The 21,393-nt window shown below is 40.2% G+C and overlaps 1 protein-coding gene across 2 annotated transcripts in view; it reads left to right on the top strand.

Moving 5' to 3' along the window:
- The first annotated feature begins 358 nt into the window (after positions 1–358).
- Positions 359–21,393, top strand: part of znf407 (zinc finger protein 407) — a 109,074-nt gene continuing 88,039 nt past the window's right edge. The window contains exons 1-4 of one of the 2 annotated variants that reach the window (XM_085918693.1): positions 359–460; positions 1,760–2,429; positions 2,735–4,861; positions 8,154–8,268. In XM_085918693.1, the coding sequence (XP_085774819.1) occupies positions 1,856–2,429; positions 2,735–4,861; positions 8,154–8,268 (2,816 nt within the window). In that variant the 5' untranslated portion in view covers positions 359–460; positions 1,760–1,855. Of the gene's footprint in view, positions 461–575; positions 696–1,759; positions 2,430–2,734; positions 4,862–8,153; positions 8,269–21,393 lie in introns of those variants that run through there. The other variant, XM_085918694.1, reaches the window with a different exon arrangement.

Raw genomic sequence — 21,393 nt, 5'->3', positions numbered from 1 at the left:
ACGCACGCACGCACGCACGCACGCACGCACCACGCATTCACTCACGCACGCACGCACTCACGCACTCACTCACGCACGCACGCACGCGGGCACGCACGCACGCACGCACGCACACACACACACACACAACTTGAAAACTGCACATTTCAAATTGTTTTATTTCTCCTTTATATTGTTGACTCGACCATAAGCAGCATTAGATGCTTAATATGTTCAAATCAATGGAGTTATGACTTTATATTGCGCCCTGTGACTTTAAGTCGGTTTAACGGTAATAACACTTTGTGACTGCTGTTTTCTCCCATGACATTGAAAGCATCATTGGCTTATACAGCTGAAGTCAGGGGGGAAAAGGCGGCCACAAGTTCCGCCTTTATGTGACGTATCGCTCATGCTACGGTACGCCATTTGTGTCTAGCAACAAAAAGCGCGGACGACGGCGATATTGGGATAATCAAAGGTGAGTTTGTGCTATTGAATGCATTTTTGCACTAGTGTTGGTCTAATCCTATATTGCAAGATTCTGAGCCCACCGCATTTATGTGCTAACTTCTATGTTGTTGCAACTATTGCACAGTCTTAGGTGGCCAACGTTAGCCTACTTTTTGGGCCTCTGTGCCGCCGTCGTTTTCTGAGTTTCGACGTTTGGAACTGCGCCGTGATTGGCCTACACGGGTAACGATGAAATTCAATTGGTTAGTTTTTCCCATACTGAAGAAGAGCACGTAGCTAGCTCGCAATGCTCCACGCCTGCCACATTGCATTGACAAAACAGTGCATGACAAACCAATAACAAACACAAACAAGACATTAATTACACCACATAATTTGCAAGCGATGTTGGTTGTGATGTACTATCATGTCATGTGATACTTTTAATAGCGATCGTAGTTAGATCAACTCCGCGTTACTTTTTAGCTAATGCTCTTGACAACAAGCTTAGCACAACTACCGTCTGAGTATAATTTGAACCAAAAAGAAAAACAACTGGCGTTTTCTCGCGCCCGTTACAATGTCTTTGGATGTGATTCAATGGCTTGATCTTACCAAGTGTGTGGGCTGTGTCCAGTCTTCACCCTCCTAGTTTGTGTTTGCTCCAAAGGACTCCTTTTGCACGTTTTACAAAAAGGCAACAAAGATATTAAGGTTTCGCCGAGTGTAAAAACCACGATACGAGGAGCTGATCTGGGTTTATAATTATGCTGCAAAATAATAAAAAAATATTGCCTCGCTTTGCATCTGCAAGTAAGTTGCAAAATGCATTTGTCATTCAAATATTTTGTACACTTTGACAGACAGCCCGTTTATTCCATGCAAGGTGAATTGAGTACGTTTTGTATATGAAACAAAACATCGCTGAGCTCCATAGGGAATGTACTTATTTTAAGAGCTGCGTAAGTCAATGATTTTTAAACTTAGACTGTCTCATTGTTCTCAATATTCTTATTAATATTGTGATTGTTATCTATGATGACCCCGCTCAGTACTTTGTAACTTGGGGGAAAAAAAAGATTGTTGCGTAGTACGGAAGAATAAAAAGTTGACTCGATAAAAGGAACCCACCCAAATTGTTTTTAAAACAATGTGCTGGTTCAAACGCTAGATGGCGACGTTTACACGTTTGTTGTTTTTGCTACTGGGCAGTTTGACTCCAATGTACTTGGTTTACAATATGTAATTCAATATGTATGTCTTTGATTTTGTATTAGACTAATAAAGGATGCCAAGTTGAAGTTATATGATGTCTCTCTTTGTGCAGGTGATTCATCCATCATCAACGTATCTCAAGTTTTGTCCGTTTTATGTAAATGGAGTAAGACACAGATTAAAAACCAAATACTGACCATTGAACAAAATGCCAAAAAGGGGTTGCCAAGATGTGAAAAGATATGATGAACAACCCAACTCACCCAAAAAGATTATGAAACCTGAAAAAGAAAATGAAGGACCCACTCAATGTCTGCAGCCATCCAATGAGAATGAAGATTTGAGTACTCGTTGCTCTGTTTGTGACTTCTCAGCAAAATGCCCTAGATCACTGAAGATTCACTATGCAAGGAAACATAAAAAGAGCACAGATAAAGCTGCAAAACCTGCTGCGGACAAGCAAACTATTTCCGACGACAATCCAGGTGACGTTCTTAAAGAGACGGACATCGAGACTGAAAGTTCTGCTGGGTCAAATTCAGGGACAGGACCTGATGGTGTGAGATCTGTTTCCTCCCATGAAGAATGCAATAAAGTTGCAATACCAGACACGCAGGCCAAACAAGACCAATCTGTATCCAATCAAGAGAGAAGAGTGAGCAAAAGAACACCAAAACCCAAGATTATCTATTCATGCAACTATTGTGGACTTGAATTTCGGGACAAATCTCCTCTTGATGTTCATGTCAACCGTTACCACAGCAAAGACAGCCCGCGCACACGTGAGTATTTCCTCTAAGCATATCTGTCATTGATAGAACATTGCTTCCTACAATTACAGTGGAACTTGAATTCATTCATTCATTAAACAAACAGTCGTCGGTTTATGGACAACGCAATTTACTAATGATTCAGTTTTGGACCAATTTTTGAAAATAGAAATGATGTTAGGTTACACGCAATGTTTTTTTTTTTTTCAACGTATAGCGGTAAACCGACAACAGAAAAGATTGCGCTAAGATCAACATTATTAATATACCTCAAGAATTGCAATGCCTGAAGTAGCTGTCTTTGAAATGTCTTTCAGTTGATGCTGAAGAGTACACGGAGGAAGAAGACAATGCTGAGGACACTGCAAGTCCTTTCAAGATAACCCCTGAACAAGTGGACCCAAAAGATACAGGAAACAGATTTAAAATAAAGTGTGCAAACTGCGATTTAAGGGTTTCCACACTTTCCTTCTTGGAGAGTCATGCTCGCACTAAGCATCCAGGCCTGGATTGGTACCGCTGTAAATTATGTAACTTCTTTTCTGCTACATCTGAATGGATGGACAGACACCTCATCTCAGATATTCACAAGCAACATCAGAGCACGCAGGATAGCGATTCTCATTCCTCCACTGATTGCGTTGAAAGGGTATCCAAAGGAGATTGGGGTACAGATGACATCGATGGTGTAGCTCAGGGAATTCAGGAGGAACTGGAGGCTGCTAAAGTGGTGGTGGATGACGAAGACTCGGAATTTGAGCCTCCAAAACCTAAAAGAGGGAGACCAAAACAAGTGTCTTCGACCAAATGCGGTTATTGTGGCTTGGTCGTGTCTAATGCTACCAACCTCAGTGTCCACGTCCGCCGCAAACATAGCAAAGAGTATGTTTACAGGTGTACTCTGTGCTGCTATAGCTGTGTGACCAAAGGAGACATTGATCGCCATTGTATCACTAAAAAACACAGGAAACGTGTGCAGCAGAGTGAAAATAGCGGCCTTGCTAAAATTCATGTCGACTCTTCACCACAAGAAGTCACAGATACGCAATCCCTGGAATCAAATAAAGCTTCGGCGAGCACAGACGTGCAACAGGAATCACAAGGCTCAAAAAAACACAGTGAAGAAGAGCAAACACCGACGTGTCCAGTAGAAGGAGAAAATGACTCTTTCGCTTGCAGTCATTGCAATTTTATAGCCCGCTCAGTCTCCTCCCTCAATCTTCACGTGAAACGAAAGCACACGAGAGACTTTGAGTATGTCTGTTTGGCATGCAGATACTATGCTGTAACAAGCGAGGAAATTTCTCGCCATGCCAGTACAGAAAGACATAAGCAGCGAAGCAAGACATTCCTGGAACTACAAGAGCGTGGTGGCCAAAAATCATTGCCGACGCCTGAAGAACAGAACGAAATTATTGATCATAGCGGTGCGACGGTTCATCCTCAATCTGAACCTTTAATGCTCCCGGATAATCCAAAACTAAATTCAGAAGAAAGCCCAAAAGAAACAAAACAGTACAAAGGGGCATCTTCCGTACCTGTCGATCACGTTGACGGTGTGGTGGAGTTAGCTGGAAAAGAAAAGGAAAAGGAACCAGAGAGCATGGAATCATCATGTGGTGATGATTGTTCAGGAGGGAAAACAGCACAGTCTGAGGATATGGTCCAAGCAGAAATTGAAGTTGAAGTGGAAAAATCTCCACCGCAAGAAATTCAAGAAAAAGATGACAAATGCATCAAAGGTACCAACCTAGAAACAAGCTGTGCTTCACTTCCAAGAATTTCCGCCTCTCGACCTTTTGATACCTGCATTATGTCCATAAAGGCCCTCGATGAACAGGGGCAGTCATCGCTGGAGGGCGTTGCTCTCGAAGGCGCGGACGCTGTTAAAGGCTTGACAGGAGAAGCACCAGTGCCCTCTGGGCTCTTGCCCCATTATGTCAAAAAGCTTCAGCACAAGCAAGCGATCGTCGAAGCCAAAGTGAGAAGCACCCGGATTCGCTGCGACGACTGCGGCTTTTTAGCGGATGGTCTAAGCGGCCTAAATGTGCATATCTCCATGAAGCACCCAACTAAGGACAAACATTTTCACTGCATGGTGTGCGGCAAATCATTCTACACTGAGAGCAACCTTCATCAACACCTGGCCAGTGCTTCTCACATCCGAAATGAGCAAAACAGCCAGGATGAAGGTCTCGACGGCAGAGCGTGCTTCAAGTGTGTCAAATGCACAGATCGCTTTGAAACGGAACAAGAGCTGTTCATTCACATTAAGGAAAAACACGATGAGTTGCTGAGACAAGTAAATAAGTATGTGATCGAGGACACAGAACAGATCAATCGTGAGCGGGAGGAGCACCAAGGCAACAAGTGCAAGTACTGTGGCAAGGTGTGCAAGAGCAGCAATTCCATGGCCTTCCTGGCGCACATTCGCACACATACTGGTAGGTCAAATGTTTTTATACCCTCCCTTCCTTGCTTTCACATGCGCATTGATTATGGAAAGTCAACACATTGATGTAAAAACCTGTTTTATCGCATTAAATAAGTTATGGCATGTACACTTCAAGTGAAAAAACATCTCAAGGAAACCTAAAACGACAAACCCACTGTATTGATGTGTTCTTGGACACGAGGCATTCACTTTTCAGGCTACTGTGGACATACATACAGGAATAACCTTGATGTGGGGATAAAATGGGCAAAGGTGACAGGCTTAGACATCTGGGATGCCTGTCAAAACATTTGCCATAGTAGTCACGGTAAACAAAACAGAATGTGGCATTACGTGATATTTTGTAAAATGTATTCCTCAGCATTTAAAGGTCATTTCAATTTGTGTTTTGTTATGCTGTATTTCCTGTGCATTTTGTCTTGGTTGCCAAAGGTGTATGCTCGATATTCTGTTGCATTCAATCACAGTCTATCTGGCGTACGAGGGTTTATTAGTTACCGTATTTTCCGGACTATAAGGCACACCGGACTATAAGGCGCACCTTCAATGAATGGCCCATTTTAAAACTTTATCCTTATATAGGGCGCACCGGACTATAAGGCGCACCATTAATGCATCATGACAGATATTTAATCCAAATCAAATCATTCTCCATTTTATCTTTTTTTATTTCAACTTCAGACGCAACAAATTACTTTATAATCACAAAATAATGATCCATGGTCTATTTGATTCATGATTCATAGTCTTCAGAGGGCCACTTATGATTGATTTCATGACACAATGCTTCGGGCCAGTTTAAATTTAGGAATTTGGTCCATATATATAGGGCGCACTGGACTAAAAGGCGCACTGTCGGCTTTTGAGAAAATTTTAGGTTTTTAGTCAGTAATTTGTAAAAAAACACCCTTACACGTGGACTAACCAATAAGACATAGTTGTGAGAAAATATTCAATTGACCAAATTGCGACAGAGGAGAGGTGACCAACATGTCTTTGACGCACATCGCTTTTTTCAAAACAGGTCACAGCCCTCATTAAAATGTATCATCAAAAATTCTCCTATACTCTAAAACTGACAGGTTGTTTCATGTAAGTAAAATCTTGACAATTATACAGATGCGATGAGCTGTCAGTACCAGCGCACAGTAGACCGACCAGATTGGGCCATAAAATGAGCTGAAAGTGCTATGTCAAGGTAGTGTAGATTGGGCCATAAAAATGCTGGTGTGGTGAAACCTTGTGTGTAGTATAGACCGGGCGAAATGTTAAACCTAATCCTAACCAAACCTAAATCTTTAATTATCACCCAATAAATAGAGTTTTAGAAACAGATGGACAGTAATAATCCATTCTGATGGGATGTGGTCTTTATATCAGTCGTGTAATCTGTAGTTTAATTGATGTTTTATTTTTCTGCTCTCATATACTGTAAGTCTACCACGCAATATAATTTGAATCAACCCTAAGTGTAACTAACCTCTTTTTGCCAGACAGCCCTATGGTAAAGCAAATGTCTACTATAGCCAGGTAAAAGCTGTTCAAGTACAGCTAGGTGATGGCAAAGACTGATTAGGCTTCAGATCAACGAGAGAAACACTAATGGACCGCAGATTGGGATTCCCTGAGCAACGCTTGCATGGTCAGAGACATGTGCGACTCATAATTGATGTGTCCATTACCAAGACTCAGTTGTAATTATAGTCAATAAGTCTCTGTAAATGTGTTAAAGCTCAGGCTAAAAGCATTGGAGGTCCAAAGAGAGGTGGGCTAATAATTTAAAATAATCAATGCAGACGTATTCAAAGCCTTTAATTTCCCTTGTGTCTGAACGTCCACAGTTGTGTGTAAGTGGTAGAACGCCGAGTGAATGTGTGTGTGTACGTCAGCCTTCATAGGTAGTTGATTATCCCCAATCCATTAAGATTTATCCTGTCATTTATAATGCAAAGCAGAGCATCGCTCAGGGCTTTGACTGGGAAATGTTCGACAGGTTAAGAACATAGGGTGTTCCATTACATTTCCCTGACCATGTGTATTAATTGCTTTTAAAATCAACTTAATGCACGAATGAGATGTGAGGGAACCATCAATAAATGCCCCTTTCTGCCTTGAATGTTTCATCCCCCCCCTTCCTCTGCTCAAACATTAATGAGCCTTCGAATCAGCAATCCATTTTCTCTGACTGAAGATGGTGTAGATTGTCATGCAGTCCGACAAATTGCAACAGTAATAAAAGATGTTTCTCTGTGTTTATTCTGCCAAATCTGATCTATAACTGCCAATATTTGAGTCCTCATTGGAGCTTAAATACCAATTGTGAGCACAATTACACAGTTATTTTGTTCTTAATGGCAGTTGGAATGTCTTTACATCATGGATGCAAAGCGTGTTTGGAGGCTTGCTTCGTTTAGGGGAGGGGCCAAAATTAATCACATCCGAAGCTTCACCGCTTCATGTACCACGTGGCCGGTTTCGAGAAATGCTTTACATTCAAAATTTCTTTTTCATTTCAGCCCATCATAATTATGGAAAGCATACATTTCTCTTCTTTTTGGCATCATTTGCAATTTGGTAGTATTGTTTATGCTCCCTCATTATTGTGAATTAATTCCTTTTTTTATGTCATTCATTTATTTTGGGAATTTGTTTATGGGACTTTGAAACAGCTCAATGGGGGTCTTTCACTTTTGAAGCTGGGATCATGTCCAGATCCTTTTAATTACAACCTAGTTTTTATCCCCATGATTAATTACTGAAGGTAGTGGGAGGTTGCACAAAGATTTGTCAATTTGTCCCTTAAAGAAACGTGTGCACATTTCCATTTTTTTTTTCCTACGGAAGTACCACTAGAATTTGCATCTTTAGCTAAATTGGTCACTTCTTCATCTGAGTCATTTGCCTGACTTAAGACTGAACCTCAAAGTAGTTGGTCCACTTGCCCAAAGTTCCCAACGTTCCCCCGAAAGTCGCCAGTCGTTCAGCAGACACTGTATTTTTCATGTCGCAAAGACATTTAGAACATTTTCATGTTGTGGCAGAGAGACGTTATCTTCTCTCAGTTTCTCATCATTTCTCAGAAAACCAGGCTGACGTGTTTATGGACCCTCCATTACACATACACATTCACACTCCAAAAATGAAGCACCACAGGCGAGACTTGAGTTTTATGTCAATTAGACTAAATAATTACAGATAGAAGAACACTACAACTCAAATGTTTGTAGGCTTTAATAACACTGTGCATGAACTCTTTATTTATTTTATTTTCTTTTTCACAGGATCAAAGCCTTTTCTTTGTAAAATCTGCCATTTTGCGACGGCTCAACTGGGAGATGCCAGAAACCATGTGAAAAGGCACCTTGGCATGAGGGAGTACAGATGCGACATCTGTGGGTGAGTTTTAAGATTTGGAACTTTTCTATTTATCAGTCTCCCGGGCTTGCAATATGTTGTTGTCAAATGATATGAGTTTAGAAATGGAATGTGACAAACTGTGGTCAATTCTGGTATAATTTGGACATTTTTAAGTGGAAGCAAAGCTGTGTGCAATTTTTTTTTCCAATTTTAATCGCAAGGTTTTCTTCCAGGTAAGTGTCATACATTCCACACGCTGTTGCAGCTAGTTGGATGCAAAAGTGATTAGATAATCTGCTGACTTTGTGTAGAACATGTGTAGATGTACTAAATACTAAAAAAAAAAAAAACATTTGCAGATGATCGGAAAAGCTTTCTAAGTCTATACCTTGCCTGAAATGTTTGATTGTCGTTGCATGCTCACACAACAGATTATGTACTATATACAAAAATGCAATTATTTTTAAACTATCTACTCATACTAAAAATGAATTTGTGAAAATGAAAAAAGTGAAAGCATATTCAAATCTTGCTTACAGTTTTGAAACATCAAACTTCTATTTAATGCCCACAGTTTAAGTAATCGTTACTTCAACTACACATTTTTATGCATCCAAAATTAAAATGTGTGTATTTCTCCCAAATGCTTGGTAAAGAAGGTAAGTCTTTTTAGATTGTTGTAATTAGCATGCAGTTAGAAATTTTACAAATGTATTTATTATATAATTTACGATATATATTTAAAGATATGAACTTTTCCTTCTGTGTCTTTTTCTGTCACTGACTCCACTTAGTTCATTTGCAGGCCAAAGCCGCTGAGTGAATGTTTATTTGCTTCCACGATGTTTGCAAATATATTATAGCAGGCGCAAGCAAGCTTTGGTCTAAACATTGCTTTTCCTTTAATGAGTAGAAATGCTCATGTTTCACAAGCTCTCCAGCGAAAACCCCCTCTTCTCCCAAAGTGCTGCAAATGTGACACTTTACATACACACAAATACATATGGAACAGTTCTCCAATATGTCTTTAAATGGCACTACTAAATTCGGTCCCTGGTTTCACAAATCATACGCACAGAGGAGCCAAGTGCTGCCAGAGCTGGCCATTGGTGACAAATCGGCCCTGTGTGCGCTTTCATTACTGACTGATTACCGGGCCGTCCCTCATCTTGAATAAATAGGAGCAAACACAAAGAAAGCCCCCAGAAACACCCTCATTAAGAACAGAACCACACACAGCCTCAACTTTTGCTGTTTGATTTCTTCCTTAATTCTATTTTAAAATACATCACTAGTTCATGGCCACATAGTGGAGGGTCCTACACGAGGCCTTTTTTGGTGGTGGCCCTGTCGAGAACATTGGCCGTCACGCTTCACAAAACATTTGCTGCTGGCGAGGTGGGGGGTACGGACGGCAGTCGTCACGCACCCAAAAATTTGTTGCGGGTCGGCACCAGCACTGATACACACCGGCCGTTGGAGAAAATTCAGTCAATTTCACAAAATTCCCGATTGCTACCATGCCCCTGCTTATAGAAGCATCTAACCTTACGGTCAAAGAAATGTGGCCAACGCACCAAAATCATCAATGACAGGAAAATCGTGTCGAATCAAAGTGCATCAAATCGAGGTTCAGCTGTAATTTCATCCAGCACACTCATCTCTTTGTGAAAGTGGCTCTGTCTTCTTATTCCAAAAACACGTGATTAGTTACTAGTTGACGACACACTCCAAACATCATTACGGCGTAGATAATCAATCAGAATGTACAAATCCTATCATGTCGTTTTGCAGTTTTATTTTCTTTGCTTTACCAAACCCTTCTCATCACCTTGTCATCAATTTTTTTTTCTGCTTTGTTAAAGCTTCAAACCACAAGATTATCTCTGACCTAAATCTCTGTGGTTGGGTCTGCTGGACCTTCCCCGTCTATCGTTGTTAAGGTCTTGTCCTGAGTGGGGGAAGTTGTTGATGGTTGAAGATCACATTGTTGTGGCATTTAATTAACAAATGCAAATGCGAGGCCACGGCATATATAAAACTCTTGACCATGCTGCCAGAGAAGGTTGATCTGTGTCTAGCGCATCACCCTAAACACTTGCCTTGCCATCTTGCTCACTTCCTTCACTCGCATTCTTGTCAGTGATCTTACTTATCTGCATATGGGTGTCTTCATTTCACAACAAAGAGATCTGTTTTAAATTTGCCTATAAAGAACTCCTAAGGTGCAACAACAGCAGAAAACACAAATTGGCCGTTAGCATGCGCGATAAGATTTCTCATATTTAATTGGTTTAAAAAAATTCCACCAGTACGTGAGGTGGTAAGTTCTTGTGTATTCCTCCCAGCATGTTTTGTCCACAGTGGGGCTTGGTCATTTAATGAGCCTCTTCTTCCTCTACTCCATCATCTACCAGAAAGGCCCTGCATTCAGCATTTTCACCCCCCTGCTCTCTGGTCCAGACGGACATGCAGTGTTGTTGTAGGTGTTAAATTATGCATAAACAATCTAAATGCTTTGAGGCATTGGTTTAATATCAGCCCCCTCAGCCTTGGCCTTACTAGTATTAACACTATCAAAGGCGTGGATTGTTCTCTTGTGGACTGCTTTTTTATTATTATGAGTCATAAACTGTGTGTCACTTCAGGAATTTAAGTAAAACTTTCAAAACTGTTGCTTGGAACTCAAAAGTTTGCAGAGTTTGCAACCGTCTTTTTTTTTCTCTCCGTGCTTACAGTTCTCTTCACTTAATGTGTTGGAGAGAAAATATATAAATAGTCATGATTTCATGTCGGGTGTGTGATGTGACTGTTAACAGGACGGGGCTGGCTCATGTCAGGGTTTTTATGTCCTCCTGTCTTGTGAGATTGTCTGGTCTGTTCCCAGAATAGCCCATCAGTTCCACCCTGTATGGCTCATCCGTAGTAATGTGCGTTAATGCCCGGGACTGTATGAGAACTGTGAGGCCTGGCAGTGACAGTAGAGGAGCATCTCAGCTTGCTACTTATCCAGAGAAAGTGTCACTTGATGCGGACCCTCTATTGTCTATTCACACCCCTCTCCTTCTCCTTTGACGTGATTCTCTGTAATCCTCAAACAGATTTTAGTTAGAACTCCCTGAGAACTATTTTTATGATCCCCCCCCACCCCCCCTTCTTCCCTCCCAGTTGAACATTAATAATTGTCGCAGATGAAGAGAAGGATCCCTTTGAGGATGATTATAATGTCACCCCAATGATCTCCCGCCGCTTCGTAATAATTGTACATCATCGCTTCATAACGTGTCAGAGGGACACAGTGGTGGCGTGCAATTTAAACGGACGAATATAATACACAGAATTACTGCCTGTCAGGCCAATGGACAACACACACAATGTTATGAGTTATAGTTAATCATTGCGTCCTTTAACAATTCTACGAAGAGCACACGTTACCCCTCGTCATGCATAGCAAGGGTATTATCGTATTTTCCCGACTATAAGTCGCTCTGGAGTGTAAGTCGCACCAGCCCTAAATACCAGAGGTTTGGGGGTAAATTTATCCAACACCAAGAACAGACATGTCATTTTGAAAGGCAACTTAAAATAAAAATAGGATAGGCAACAACGGGCTGAACAGTACGGTATGCTAAAGTTACATAAACACGTAAACAAGGAACTAAAAAAAGTGCCTGAGGTAATATATTAAGAGGTATTCCAAAAACTATAGCATATATAACAAGGCTAATAAGTTTATCGAACCATCCGTCTCACTCCAAATCATTAAATCCAATAAAATCTTCATCCTCAGTGTCACTTATGAACAACTCCGCTAACCGATAGTAGATGCTGCGCTTCGTCTTCTACGTCGCTTACGTATCGTCAGTTGCAGTTCCATTTAATCCATATGCCTCGAGAGGCCTCTTCCGGTTTAGTGTGAAAATGACATGTGAAATGATACAATGTGTTAATAATTTCACATATAAATCGCTCCTGAGTATAAGTCGCACCCCCAACCAAACTGGGACTTTTAGTCCGGAAAATACGGTAAATACTACACCCAATAAGCTTAGCGATTGCAAAATTGTGCTTTAATAGAATATGCTTGACTTTTTGGGGTCTGTGGGTGTCAAGCCAGAACCATTTCTTGGGTAGAGGAAAAGAATCGGCAACACTTTAATCAATGTGGTGAATGACTTTGTGAAACCTTTTGTGTTTGCGTTTTGCATACTTTTTTCCTACTAGTTTCTCTCAACCTTAAGGATGCTGTACTGCCTTCACGCAAGTAATAGAGCTTGACTTTCTGCTACTGTTATATTTACCAGAAATATATGAATTTACCAAAGTCACAGATTATCTGTTCAATTCTTTCAATTCCATTTAAAATGCTAATGGACCCATTAGGTCATATCACCTTTTCAAACATTAAGCCTCATCATTCACTTCAGGAAGAGCTTTGAATTGAATGTTTGCCTGGGAACAGAGTCCTTTTCAATTTCAATTCTCCCCTTCACCAAAAAAAACACATTATGCTTTAATGCATTTAACTGGATTTAGTCCACCATTATTGGAGATGAAATGAATAACACTAAAGGTCATTTAGAAAATAATGCCGCATGGCTGGTCTGGAAAGGTTAAGTATGTGAATGAGCAGTTGTGATGATAACAAGGGCTGTGTTTTGCTCGGAGAGCTTGGTGTGCTGGTTTGACTCGATACTCTGTGATCACTCTTTATGACCGAGACAGCTTTAGAGCCCGTTACCCCCCCATAACACGATAACGTGTGGCATAATGGATTAGATGTGTTTAGTAGCCTTGGGCTGATGTTTGGAAAATTAATGTTTTTTTTGTATTTTTTTGTTGTTGCAAAAGAGCAAAAGAAACACATGCATGTGTACATTCAGAAAAAAAGAAAAGGAGAGAAGAAATACAACATTTCAGAGAGAATTGCACACATCAGTATGTCAGTGTATTCTTGATTTTTGAACTGGATCATGGAATAATTATTTGCACAGGGATATATAATAGGCTTAACCTTCAGTGGTTAATACAACTATAAGATAAAGGCGATTCAAGTTCTGTGGCTGTAATATACAAATATTTGTTTTAACTCGCGCGCCAAGGGTACCTTAAGGGAGATCAACGCTTCTTGCTTGGTCATTCTGTTTTTTATTTTTTTATTTTTTCCATTTTAAAGAAGTTTTCCAAGTGGACCCAATTCGGCATTTACCGAGTGCCAGAGACAAAGAGAGAAATATTCTTCAGTACCAGTCCTATTTTAATAACAATCTCATAAAGTGCACACATAATCGGGACCTGGGGACCTGATAATCATCACGTATCACTTTAATAGTAATATAAAATAGAGCCAATATGGAAAAGACAAACAAACCCAAAAACACTCAGCACATGCAAAAAAATATGCTTTTATCACATCAAGCAGAAGATTTTTTTTTTTTAGTAACACATGCATTATGTTGTTTCACTGTATATTCTGGCAGGAAAAGAAATAAGAACGTAATGAGGGATTAACAACAGCAATTAAACCATAACGAGAAAGTCAAATGAAACAAACGTATACAGTATAATCAAAATATTAGTCCTCTGATTATCCCAAGCATGAGAGTCATCCATTGCACACTTATTAAAAGCACGGTAGAGGGGAAGAAAAAGAACGCTGGTGAATTCCAGCAAAGTGCCGGGTAATCTGCGCATGGATAGAACTGAAAAGGCTGTAAATCATGTTTAAGTGTTGAGCCCGTGTCATTGGAGGTTCATAGTCATTTATTTTCTCTGTTGACGCCCATAGAGGCAGGGAATATTTCGCAGTCAGGAGTAATTTAACTTAATTAATGGGATACATATTTGATGGGAGAATAAAATATCCTGGCTCAGCAAAGTGACGAAGAGAAAAGATTTAGTCTGAGTTAAAGGTGGAGGGGAGAGTAATTTGTGCATTCAGTTGCCAGCTGCTTGAGAGACACGAAGAGGATAAAGATGGCAACTAAGAAGGAAGAAATAGTGATGGGGACAATGAGAGATGGATGGTTGACATAGAGTTGAGTTGATGGGCAAAGGGGAATGGGCTGCTTCACTATCGAGAGGCCATCAGACTGACAACCTGTGATTTAATTGATATCCAGACAGAGGCTCTCCCTCAGTGAACGGACACATTACTCTATTTTGTAAACCTGAGGCTGTCTGCTGCCAGGGCCTCTTTAATATTCATGGGGGTTGGGGTCTTTAAAAGGTTTTCCAATAGCAATCTTGTCCCTCTCCCACCATCTGTTTTCTGACATGACTATGAACAGAAACTTTTCATCACCTAAACTAACACAGTAGTCAAACGACATGCCCGTTCTCTCAGACAAACTCACGGCCTGCACAAAAGAAGTCACGTAACACTTCATCTCCCTTGGCCCTTTTTGATCGACTTGCTGGAGGTGTAGTTTATTTATTTTCATGGAGAGTTCCTCACTAAGATATTAGCTGCCTTGTCAAAGGGATGCAACAGGTGGTGGGTGGAATGAATGGCTCCGTCAACGTCATGACGTCATACGATAGAAAGGGGATTATTTTGGCAAATATGAGACTAGACATAAAAATGGGTACACCGGATATTGACCAAACCTTGAACAATTAAATTCTCCCACAATTGTTAACTTGGGCCCCTCAAGCTCTGCAGACCACCCTTCCTTCAGGCTTAATATCCCAAGGTCTCCGATTCCCATATTCATGAAACCGTATTGACCATTTTCTCAGCAAAACAGATAATAAGCCATGATAAATGGGTGACATTAGTGATGAAATGAGATCAACCTGAAAATGCTCGTGTATTAACACACCTAGACGATCCCCGCTCACTCCTGATGTTCATTTAATTGATTAATTGATGACATAGATGGATGATAGGTCGCGGGTTTGTATCAGTGGCCGACTGTTTGTCAACCATAAACAGAAGCAGCCACAGTGGGCCCTCAAGGGCAATATTCTTAGTCCCCAACGTTATGGTGATTTCTTCTCCAACTGTGACATCGGGAAAAATATTCAGCCATGAAAGTGCTCATATCACCAGGCTGACATAAAGCCCTGCGTCCCATCCTCTCTTCGGGTACCTGAGTTGCAACGCCTTTAGTTCCCAGTTGCTCAGCACACCCGTCGGACTCTAAAATCACCCATCTTTCTTTGTGTACGTTGCTACAGCCCCTCTGGTAGCCTCTGTGCCACCCAGCTTTAAATATGAGCAAATAATAGTGCGGTGAGTGATGGTGCTTGTGTCCTTGACTCGAATCCTCTGTGTGCTCTAAGCAACATCTCACTGTCTTTGAGTATCGTGGGAGGCATAAAACCTGTTGAAAACTCTCAAGGCTTGTAGGAATGCATCCATGGATGGATTGAACATTACAAATGTGGTCCAAGTGTGGTGTGACTGTAGATAATGTAGACATAAATAAGTTGCCGTATGTATCATTTAATAAAATGCAACATTGGCCGTTTTTTTTTTTTTTTTTTAATGTGTGCATTTCTTGTATACGGTGCACCAAAGTGTGATAAGATGCATATCACATTTTTTATTTCTTCGTTTGCCTGCATCCACTATGCGTCTTATAGGTGAGCCAATATATCACAATTGCCACCAAATTAGGCCAAAACCCCCGACAGGGTCACATGGGAAGAATTAGATGAGGAGATAAAAGGATCGAGAGTGGAAAAACGAGGCTGTTGGGGCATGCTCGCAACTAGGGATGGAAATGTTTCCAAAGGGGTGGTATTAGAGTTTGAGATTTTCATAATCATTATATCTCTTTGAGAAGTAGTTGTGTTTTTTTTGGGTGTGCACGTCGGAGAAAGAGGAATCCATCTATACAGCAAATAAATAGATGACATCAGCCACATTTTACAGTGCTGTACCAAAACATGGTAGAAAGGAGCTCAGTAGATTGATCATTTTTCACCTACAATCCACTCTTGGAATATTTGAGTAGTTTTAATAGTTTTTATCAGACCGATCATTATTAGGCTGCATGAGGAGAATGCGTCGCGGTAGCTGTAAAGTGTGCCAACACACCAGATTACATATTTCTGCGATCATCGGTGTCATGAATAATTATAAGAGCATTTCATGGTGTCTTGCATGCATTAAAAAGATCCTTTTGTATAATTTCTAAATTTTCAAAATGTGCAGAGTGAAGCTGGATTTGTTTTTATTGAAAATACATGATGATTTGCACACTTGATCTTTATTTAGCAATTTTTTTTTATACTAACAATAAGATGAGAATGATTGTCTCTACTTGCATTTATAATTTGGACCTTGCCTGCAGGAAAAATTAGCGGACACATGGGCAGAATTGTCAACCAGACTATCTGCGTGATCCGTTCACATTACACCATGTTAACCCCACAAACCTCGGCTTCCTAAATAAGGCACTCTAGGTCTGCAACCCCTGCATCCAACCGTAAAAACACTGACACATCAATTATCCCTGCAGGGGTTGGGGTGGGGTGGGGTTGGGGGCATTGTGTATGTGATGAGGAGGAGCACGCTGTGTGAAGCGGAAGCATTTATTCATTTATTCTGTTAGTTCAGCAAAACAAACATAGGTCAGGGTTGTGCTGAAACACTGATAGCCGGATGTCTATTACAGTTAAATTTCAAATTAGGCGGTTCACTTTCATCACTTTTATGGTTGTTTCAAAGGCTGCCTGGCCTTTCAAGCCCCCCCCCCCAGCAAAATGTGATTACTGAAACGTTTACAGGCTACATAAGCTTCAAAAATACCCAAAACAAATTCCTTCCATTAAAATTCACTTTTGAGGCAAACACCCATGCTGATGACTTAATTGAACGTTAGATGGCGCCATTCAACTAGCTAAAAACCTGCAAGGATTCTAGTTGTGATACTGTATGTGACTATTGTCTGGTGGGACGTGGACACCCTCTTTGAGTGATATGCAGTTAAGCCATTAAAGACTAAGATTTATTTATTGCTTTGCATACGTTTTACATGTATTGCACAAAACGTGTCCACTGCACCTGATTGTAGTAGGGGAGTGAACACAGCAAGCACTAATGACACAGTGGGTAGCTTTTCCTGCTGCAGCGTTTTGTGTGCATGTGTGTGTGTGTGTGTGTGTGTGTGTGTGTGTGTGTGTGTGTGTGTGTGTGTGCGTGTGTGTGTAAAAACTTTTAAGCATTACTTCTAATCAATTGTTTTATTCATGCATAACCATGTGTGACATCCATGTAATTTCCAAGAACCTTGACATTGTCTGGTGTAAATGTACAAATAATAATACTCTCACAGTGCTCATGCTGAACCCAGTTTGAGATTCTTTTCAGTAATGGACGAACCTTGATGTTAACAATATCTATTTTTTTTGTATATCTAAAATGGAATGTAAAAGATTATTTTTGAAAACAAAACTTTTCAATCTTCTTCTCAATAACAAAACATTAATATAAACAAAATATCGAACCAAAATAACATTTTTTTAAATGAGATAAAATATATTTAAAAAAAAACAATTATAAAGAAAGTTCCCAAGCTGTAAAACTTCCTTTTCTGTTAATTTAGAATGAATGTAAGCAGTAACCCTGGAAATCATTACTGCACAACAAATTCATGTGGTATTTTTATTTTTTTTTGCCATTAAAATCACCAAGTTCACTTTCAAAGAAGTACGCCGGCAACTAAATGTAGCCACATGCCGAGGCACTAAAAAGTCTCTTGTGAACGTGAGGCGCTTACTTGAGGTACCTTCTGGCGAGTTTGCTCAAGTGTGGAAAGGTGAGATGCTGCAGTAATATCTCTGGCGCTAGGAAGTTTTCTCATAAGGTGTGACTCTCTCAAAACTGTCCTTATTCTTAAAGGTTGACTGTAAATGTGTTGCTATTTTACAACTTGCTTCACGTTAGTAGTTTTGGGAGTCTTGTTACTTAACTTATCGTGTTTGTGTTGTATCTATTTTTCATCATAATTCAAACAGCAACCAGTAAACGATGATAACTTCTCTCCTGGAGCCGGGGGTAGATCCATATTTCAGATGTGCTATTCTTTTTAGGTGCAAGTTGTTCATTGTTGTTCGTCCTTGTTGATTTGCTCCTCTCCCGTGTCTGCCATTGCTTTTTTTCCTCTGTCTGCGGTCGCTGGGCTGCTCACTGGGTGCTCACTCTAGCTGATGGGAGAGCACTATCTAGTGGGTTAGGTGTTTATGTCCCATCTGATTGGTCAGAATTAGGTAATCGGCAGCTCATAAAACAAAGCATGCAATCCATGCGAAAGTATTAATTTATCGTACGTCTTTGCTGTGAGCATATTCCACGTGCCATTATCGAGATGGCGATATTTTTTTTTATACATCGTGCAGCCCTAATGTAGAGGGGGATTGCCCTATTTTTGTTACACTTCCATGTTGTTGTGCCGAAACGCTTCGTTGGTTGGTCTGAGAGGTTAGTTGGCACTTGACCTGGATCCATAAACGGACGGAAAACCACTTCCCTACATCTTCAGTCCGTCCTTTTATTGTTCCTTGTCCCCCCATCCTTCGTATGCAAAACGGGGGTCCGTTTGTGACAGACGAATAGACCATTAATGTCACTGTGACAGAAGGCCCACCTCTGGTGCAGACTATAAGGAATAAAAATGAGGCATGTACTCAGGCAACTCTGAGTAAAATTGACAGAGTTAGGGTCATTTAACGTACCCTACCTAGAGAAGTTTTCAAATGTAATTTTGATAAAATTGTTTTTCACAATTAAACATTTCAAATGAAATCCCCTTATTTACCATACATTTGAGTTTTACATAGTAACAGCCATTTTTAGTATGTAATGGAAAGAACACACTGTTGGGACTCTGATTAAATATATTTTATGAGCTGTATGCATTGTAGCTTACACAAATTTTGAGTGGAAAGACTCAAGAGGCGTAGGAGTAGACAGTTTTGGTTTGTTTCACGATACTGGGAGACCATTTGGTGCTTGTGCTTTTCAAGGTGGAAATGTCATCCGAAATAGTGACTTTTTAAATCGATTTCAAAAAGAGATTTTTTTCAGACTAGCTTCAGACCATTTTTAACTTTGAAAATACAGTGTGTAAAAAAAAAAAAGGTCACTTTTTCTGGAAAACCCCAAAAAAACCAGAAAAAAAACTCTTTACTGTCTTTTACTGACAGGTGACAGGAGTGATTTTCTGAAAACACATCTCACATGCAGTGTGTCTGTCTGTCTGTCTGTCTGGTCGGACAAAACAATTTTCAGATCCAAACCAGCTGTGTGATGAATTGAATTGGAACCTTAAAGGAAGATGGAAGGTGTGATGATGATAATAATAATACTAATAATAATAATATAGAATACATTCAAGTAGAAAACTACACGATCAGATTTGGTGTAAACGAACAGAATTGGAGCCTGGCAGGGCAGATGAAATCTTCCTAAAGGCACTCCTGCTTTAACTAGGACAAGCCTCTCAATAACGGTGCACCTCAGGGGCCGATCAGCAGGTCTCAGGAGAGGCTCCCCACTCTGTCGTCTCACCGGGCCTGTCACGAAGGGGGCTGATGCTGGCTTGGTTGGCTTGCAGGGTGTGGGGCGGCCACAATGATGATGATCGCGGTGGTGTGGGCTGACATGCCGAGAGGGCAATTACAGCAAGGACAAAGACTCTGCAGTGATAAGTCCCCACAGCACCCTAATGAAGAGAGCAGGTTAGCCTCTTAAGAGAACCAGTGATGAGCATGGCCTCAGTGTGCATTTTTTTTTTCTGTATTTGCGTGTGTTTTTACTGTTTAACATACCCAAAGAGGATACGTTACCAGAGGTCATATAGCCACCGTTCTTCCGAACTCCTTGAACGATGCTTGCTCCTGCTGGTGGTTTCCCCTCCATGGAGCAAAATCCAAACAATCATCAACTCCAAATTATCATCTTAAGGGTGTGCCTCTGAGGAAAAAAGAGCCAATGACAAATTTGAACCTATCTTGGAGTGTAAATGCTGCACAATAACAGATCATCATTTCATTTTTAACACATCGCTACTTGACTTTTTTTTTTTTTCTTTAAGTACTATCGAACTTGCAAAAAAATAAGAATATTTCATGTCAAATAAATGGATATGTTTTCATGCCAAGTACCAATAGTTATATATACTGGATAGGAAAAACAAAACAAAACAAAACAAAACAAAACAACCATGTTGTGCTGTAAGGAATTGAATACAAATGCAAAAAAAATCTTTCCTTATGTACTCATTCATGGGGCAGGGGTGAAGAGAGGCGGGTTTTGCGGTAATGCCGGTTTGGTTGTTCACACACCCATTTGGATTCTGATAAAACAGCCTCTTGAGCGCTGCTTATTCAAATCATCAGTTTATGTTCATAGCGAATCAGAACAGGTAACAGGAATTGAGACTCCGCTTCACCACTTGAGCCATTTATTGTATAGAGGAGCCTGACTGATTGGCTTTTATCATTTTTTTTTTTTTACAAAATGAATGGATGGATGCATATTCATGTATATAATCATAAAAATAATTATCAGAATGGATTTTTAATGGTGCAAGGTGGCCTGCCAGAAGTCTCCTTGTAGGTGGGATTTGTAAAATGTATTCCTCAGTGCAAATCTCAGCAGTGATTGAACCAGTTGAATTTCATATTTCAAGGGCCTTTGTGTTCAGATTTATTTTCTTTTTATGTGTCTTTAAAGCCCCTCCAAATTATTTTATAAATTCACACTGAAATGATTTTTTTTTTAAATAACCGGTCTGATACGTTTAATCACTACACTGTAATTTTTAGTAGTAAAACATTTTTTATCAATATTATTGTGTGTAACTAATTAAATTAGGTATTTGTCAACAGATTTAATATTCTGCGTGTGTATGCAGTATGTACCGTACATATGTGCATATCTGTTAAATTTGCAATTTGACACACTTTAATCCAGGTTTTGCTGCGCTGGGATGTGCTGTATGATATGATGGTGTGGCATGGTATAATGCATGAAATGCAGCTATATCATTTAAAAATTATACACAGGCAGTTCTTGTCGTGATCATTTGTCGGTAAGTCAGTTGCTATTTTAACATTGATATATCTGACATACGGAATGATTAGCGCCATCATTTTTGATGCAGTATGCTGTTGTGCAGCATACTGTGGCCAAGGTCTAATGTGAAGGCT

The sequence above is a fragment of the Syngnathus leptorhynchus genome, chromosome 8 (genome assembly GCF_054491065.1).
Source record: "Syngnathus leptorhynchus isolate UIUO chromosome 8, UIUO_Slep, whole genome shotgun sequence".
Taxonomy (NCBI): Eukaryota; Metazoa; Chordata; class Actinopteri; order Syngnathiformes; family Syngnathidae; genus Syngnathus; species Syngnathus leptorhynchus.
Note: the sequence above shows the minus strand (reverse complement) of the source record. Positions and strands in the feature narration are given on the sequence as shown.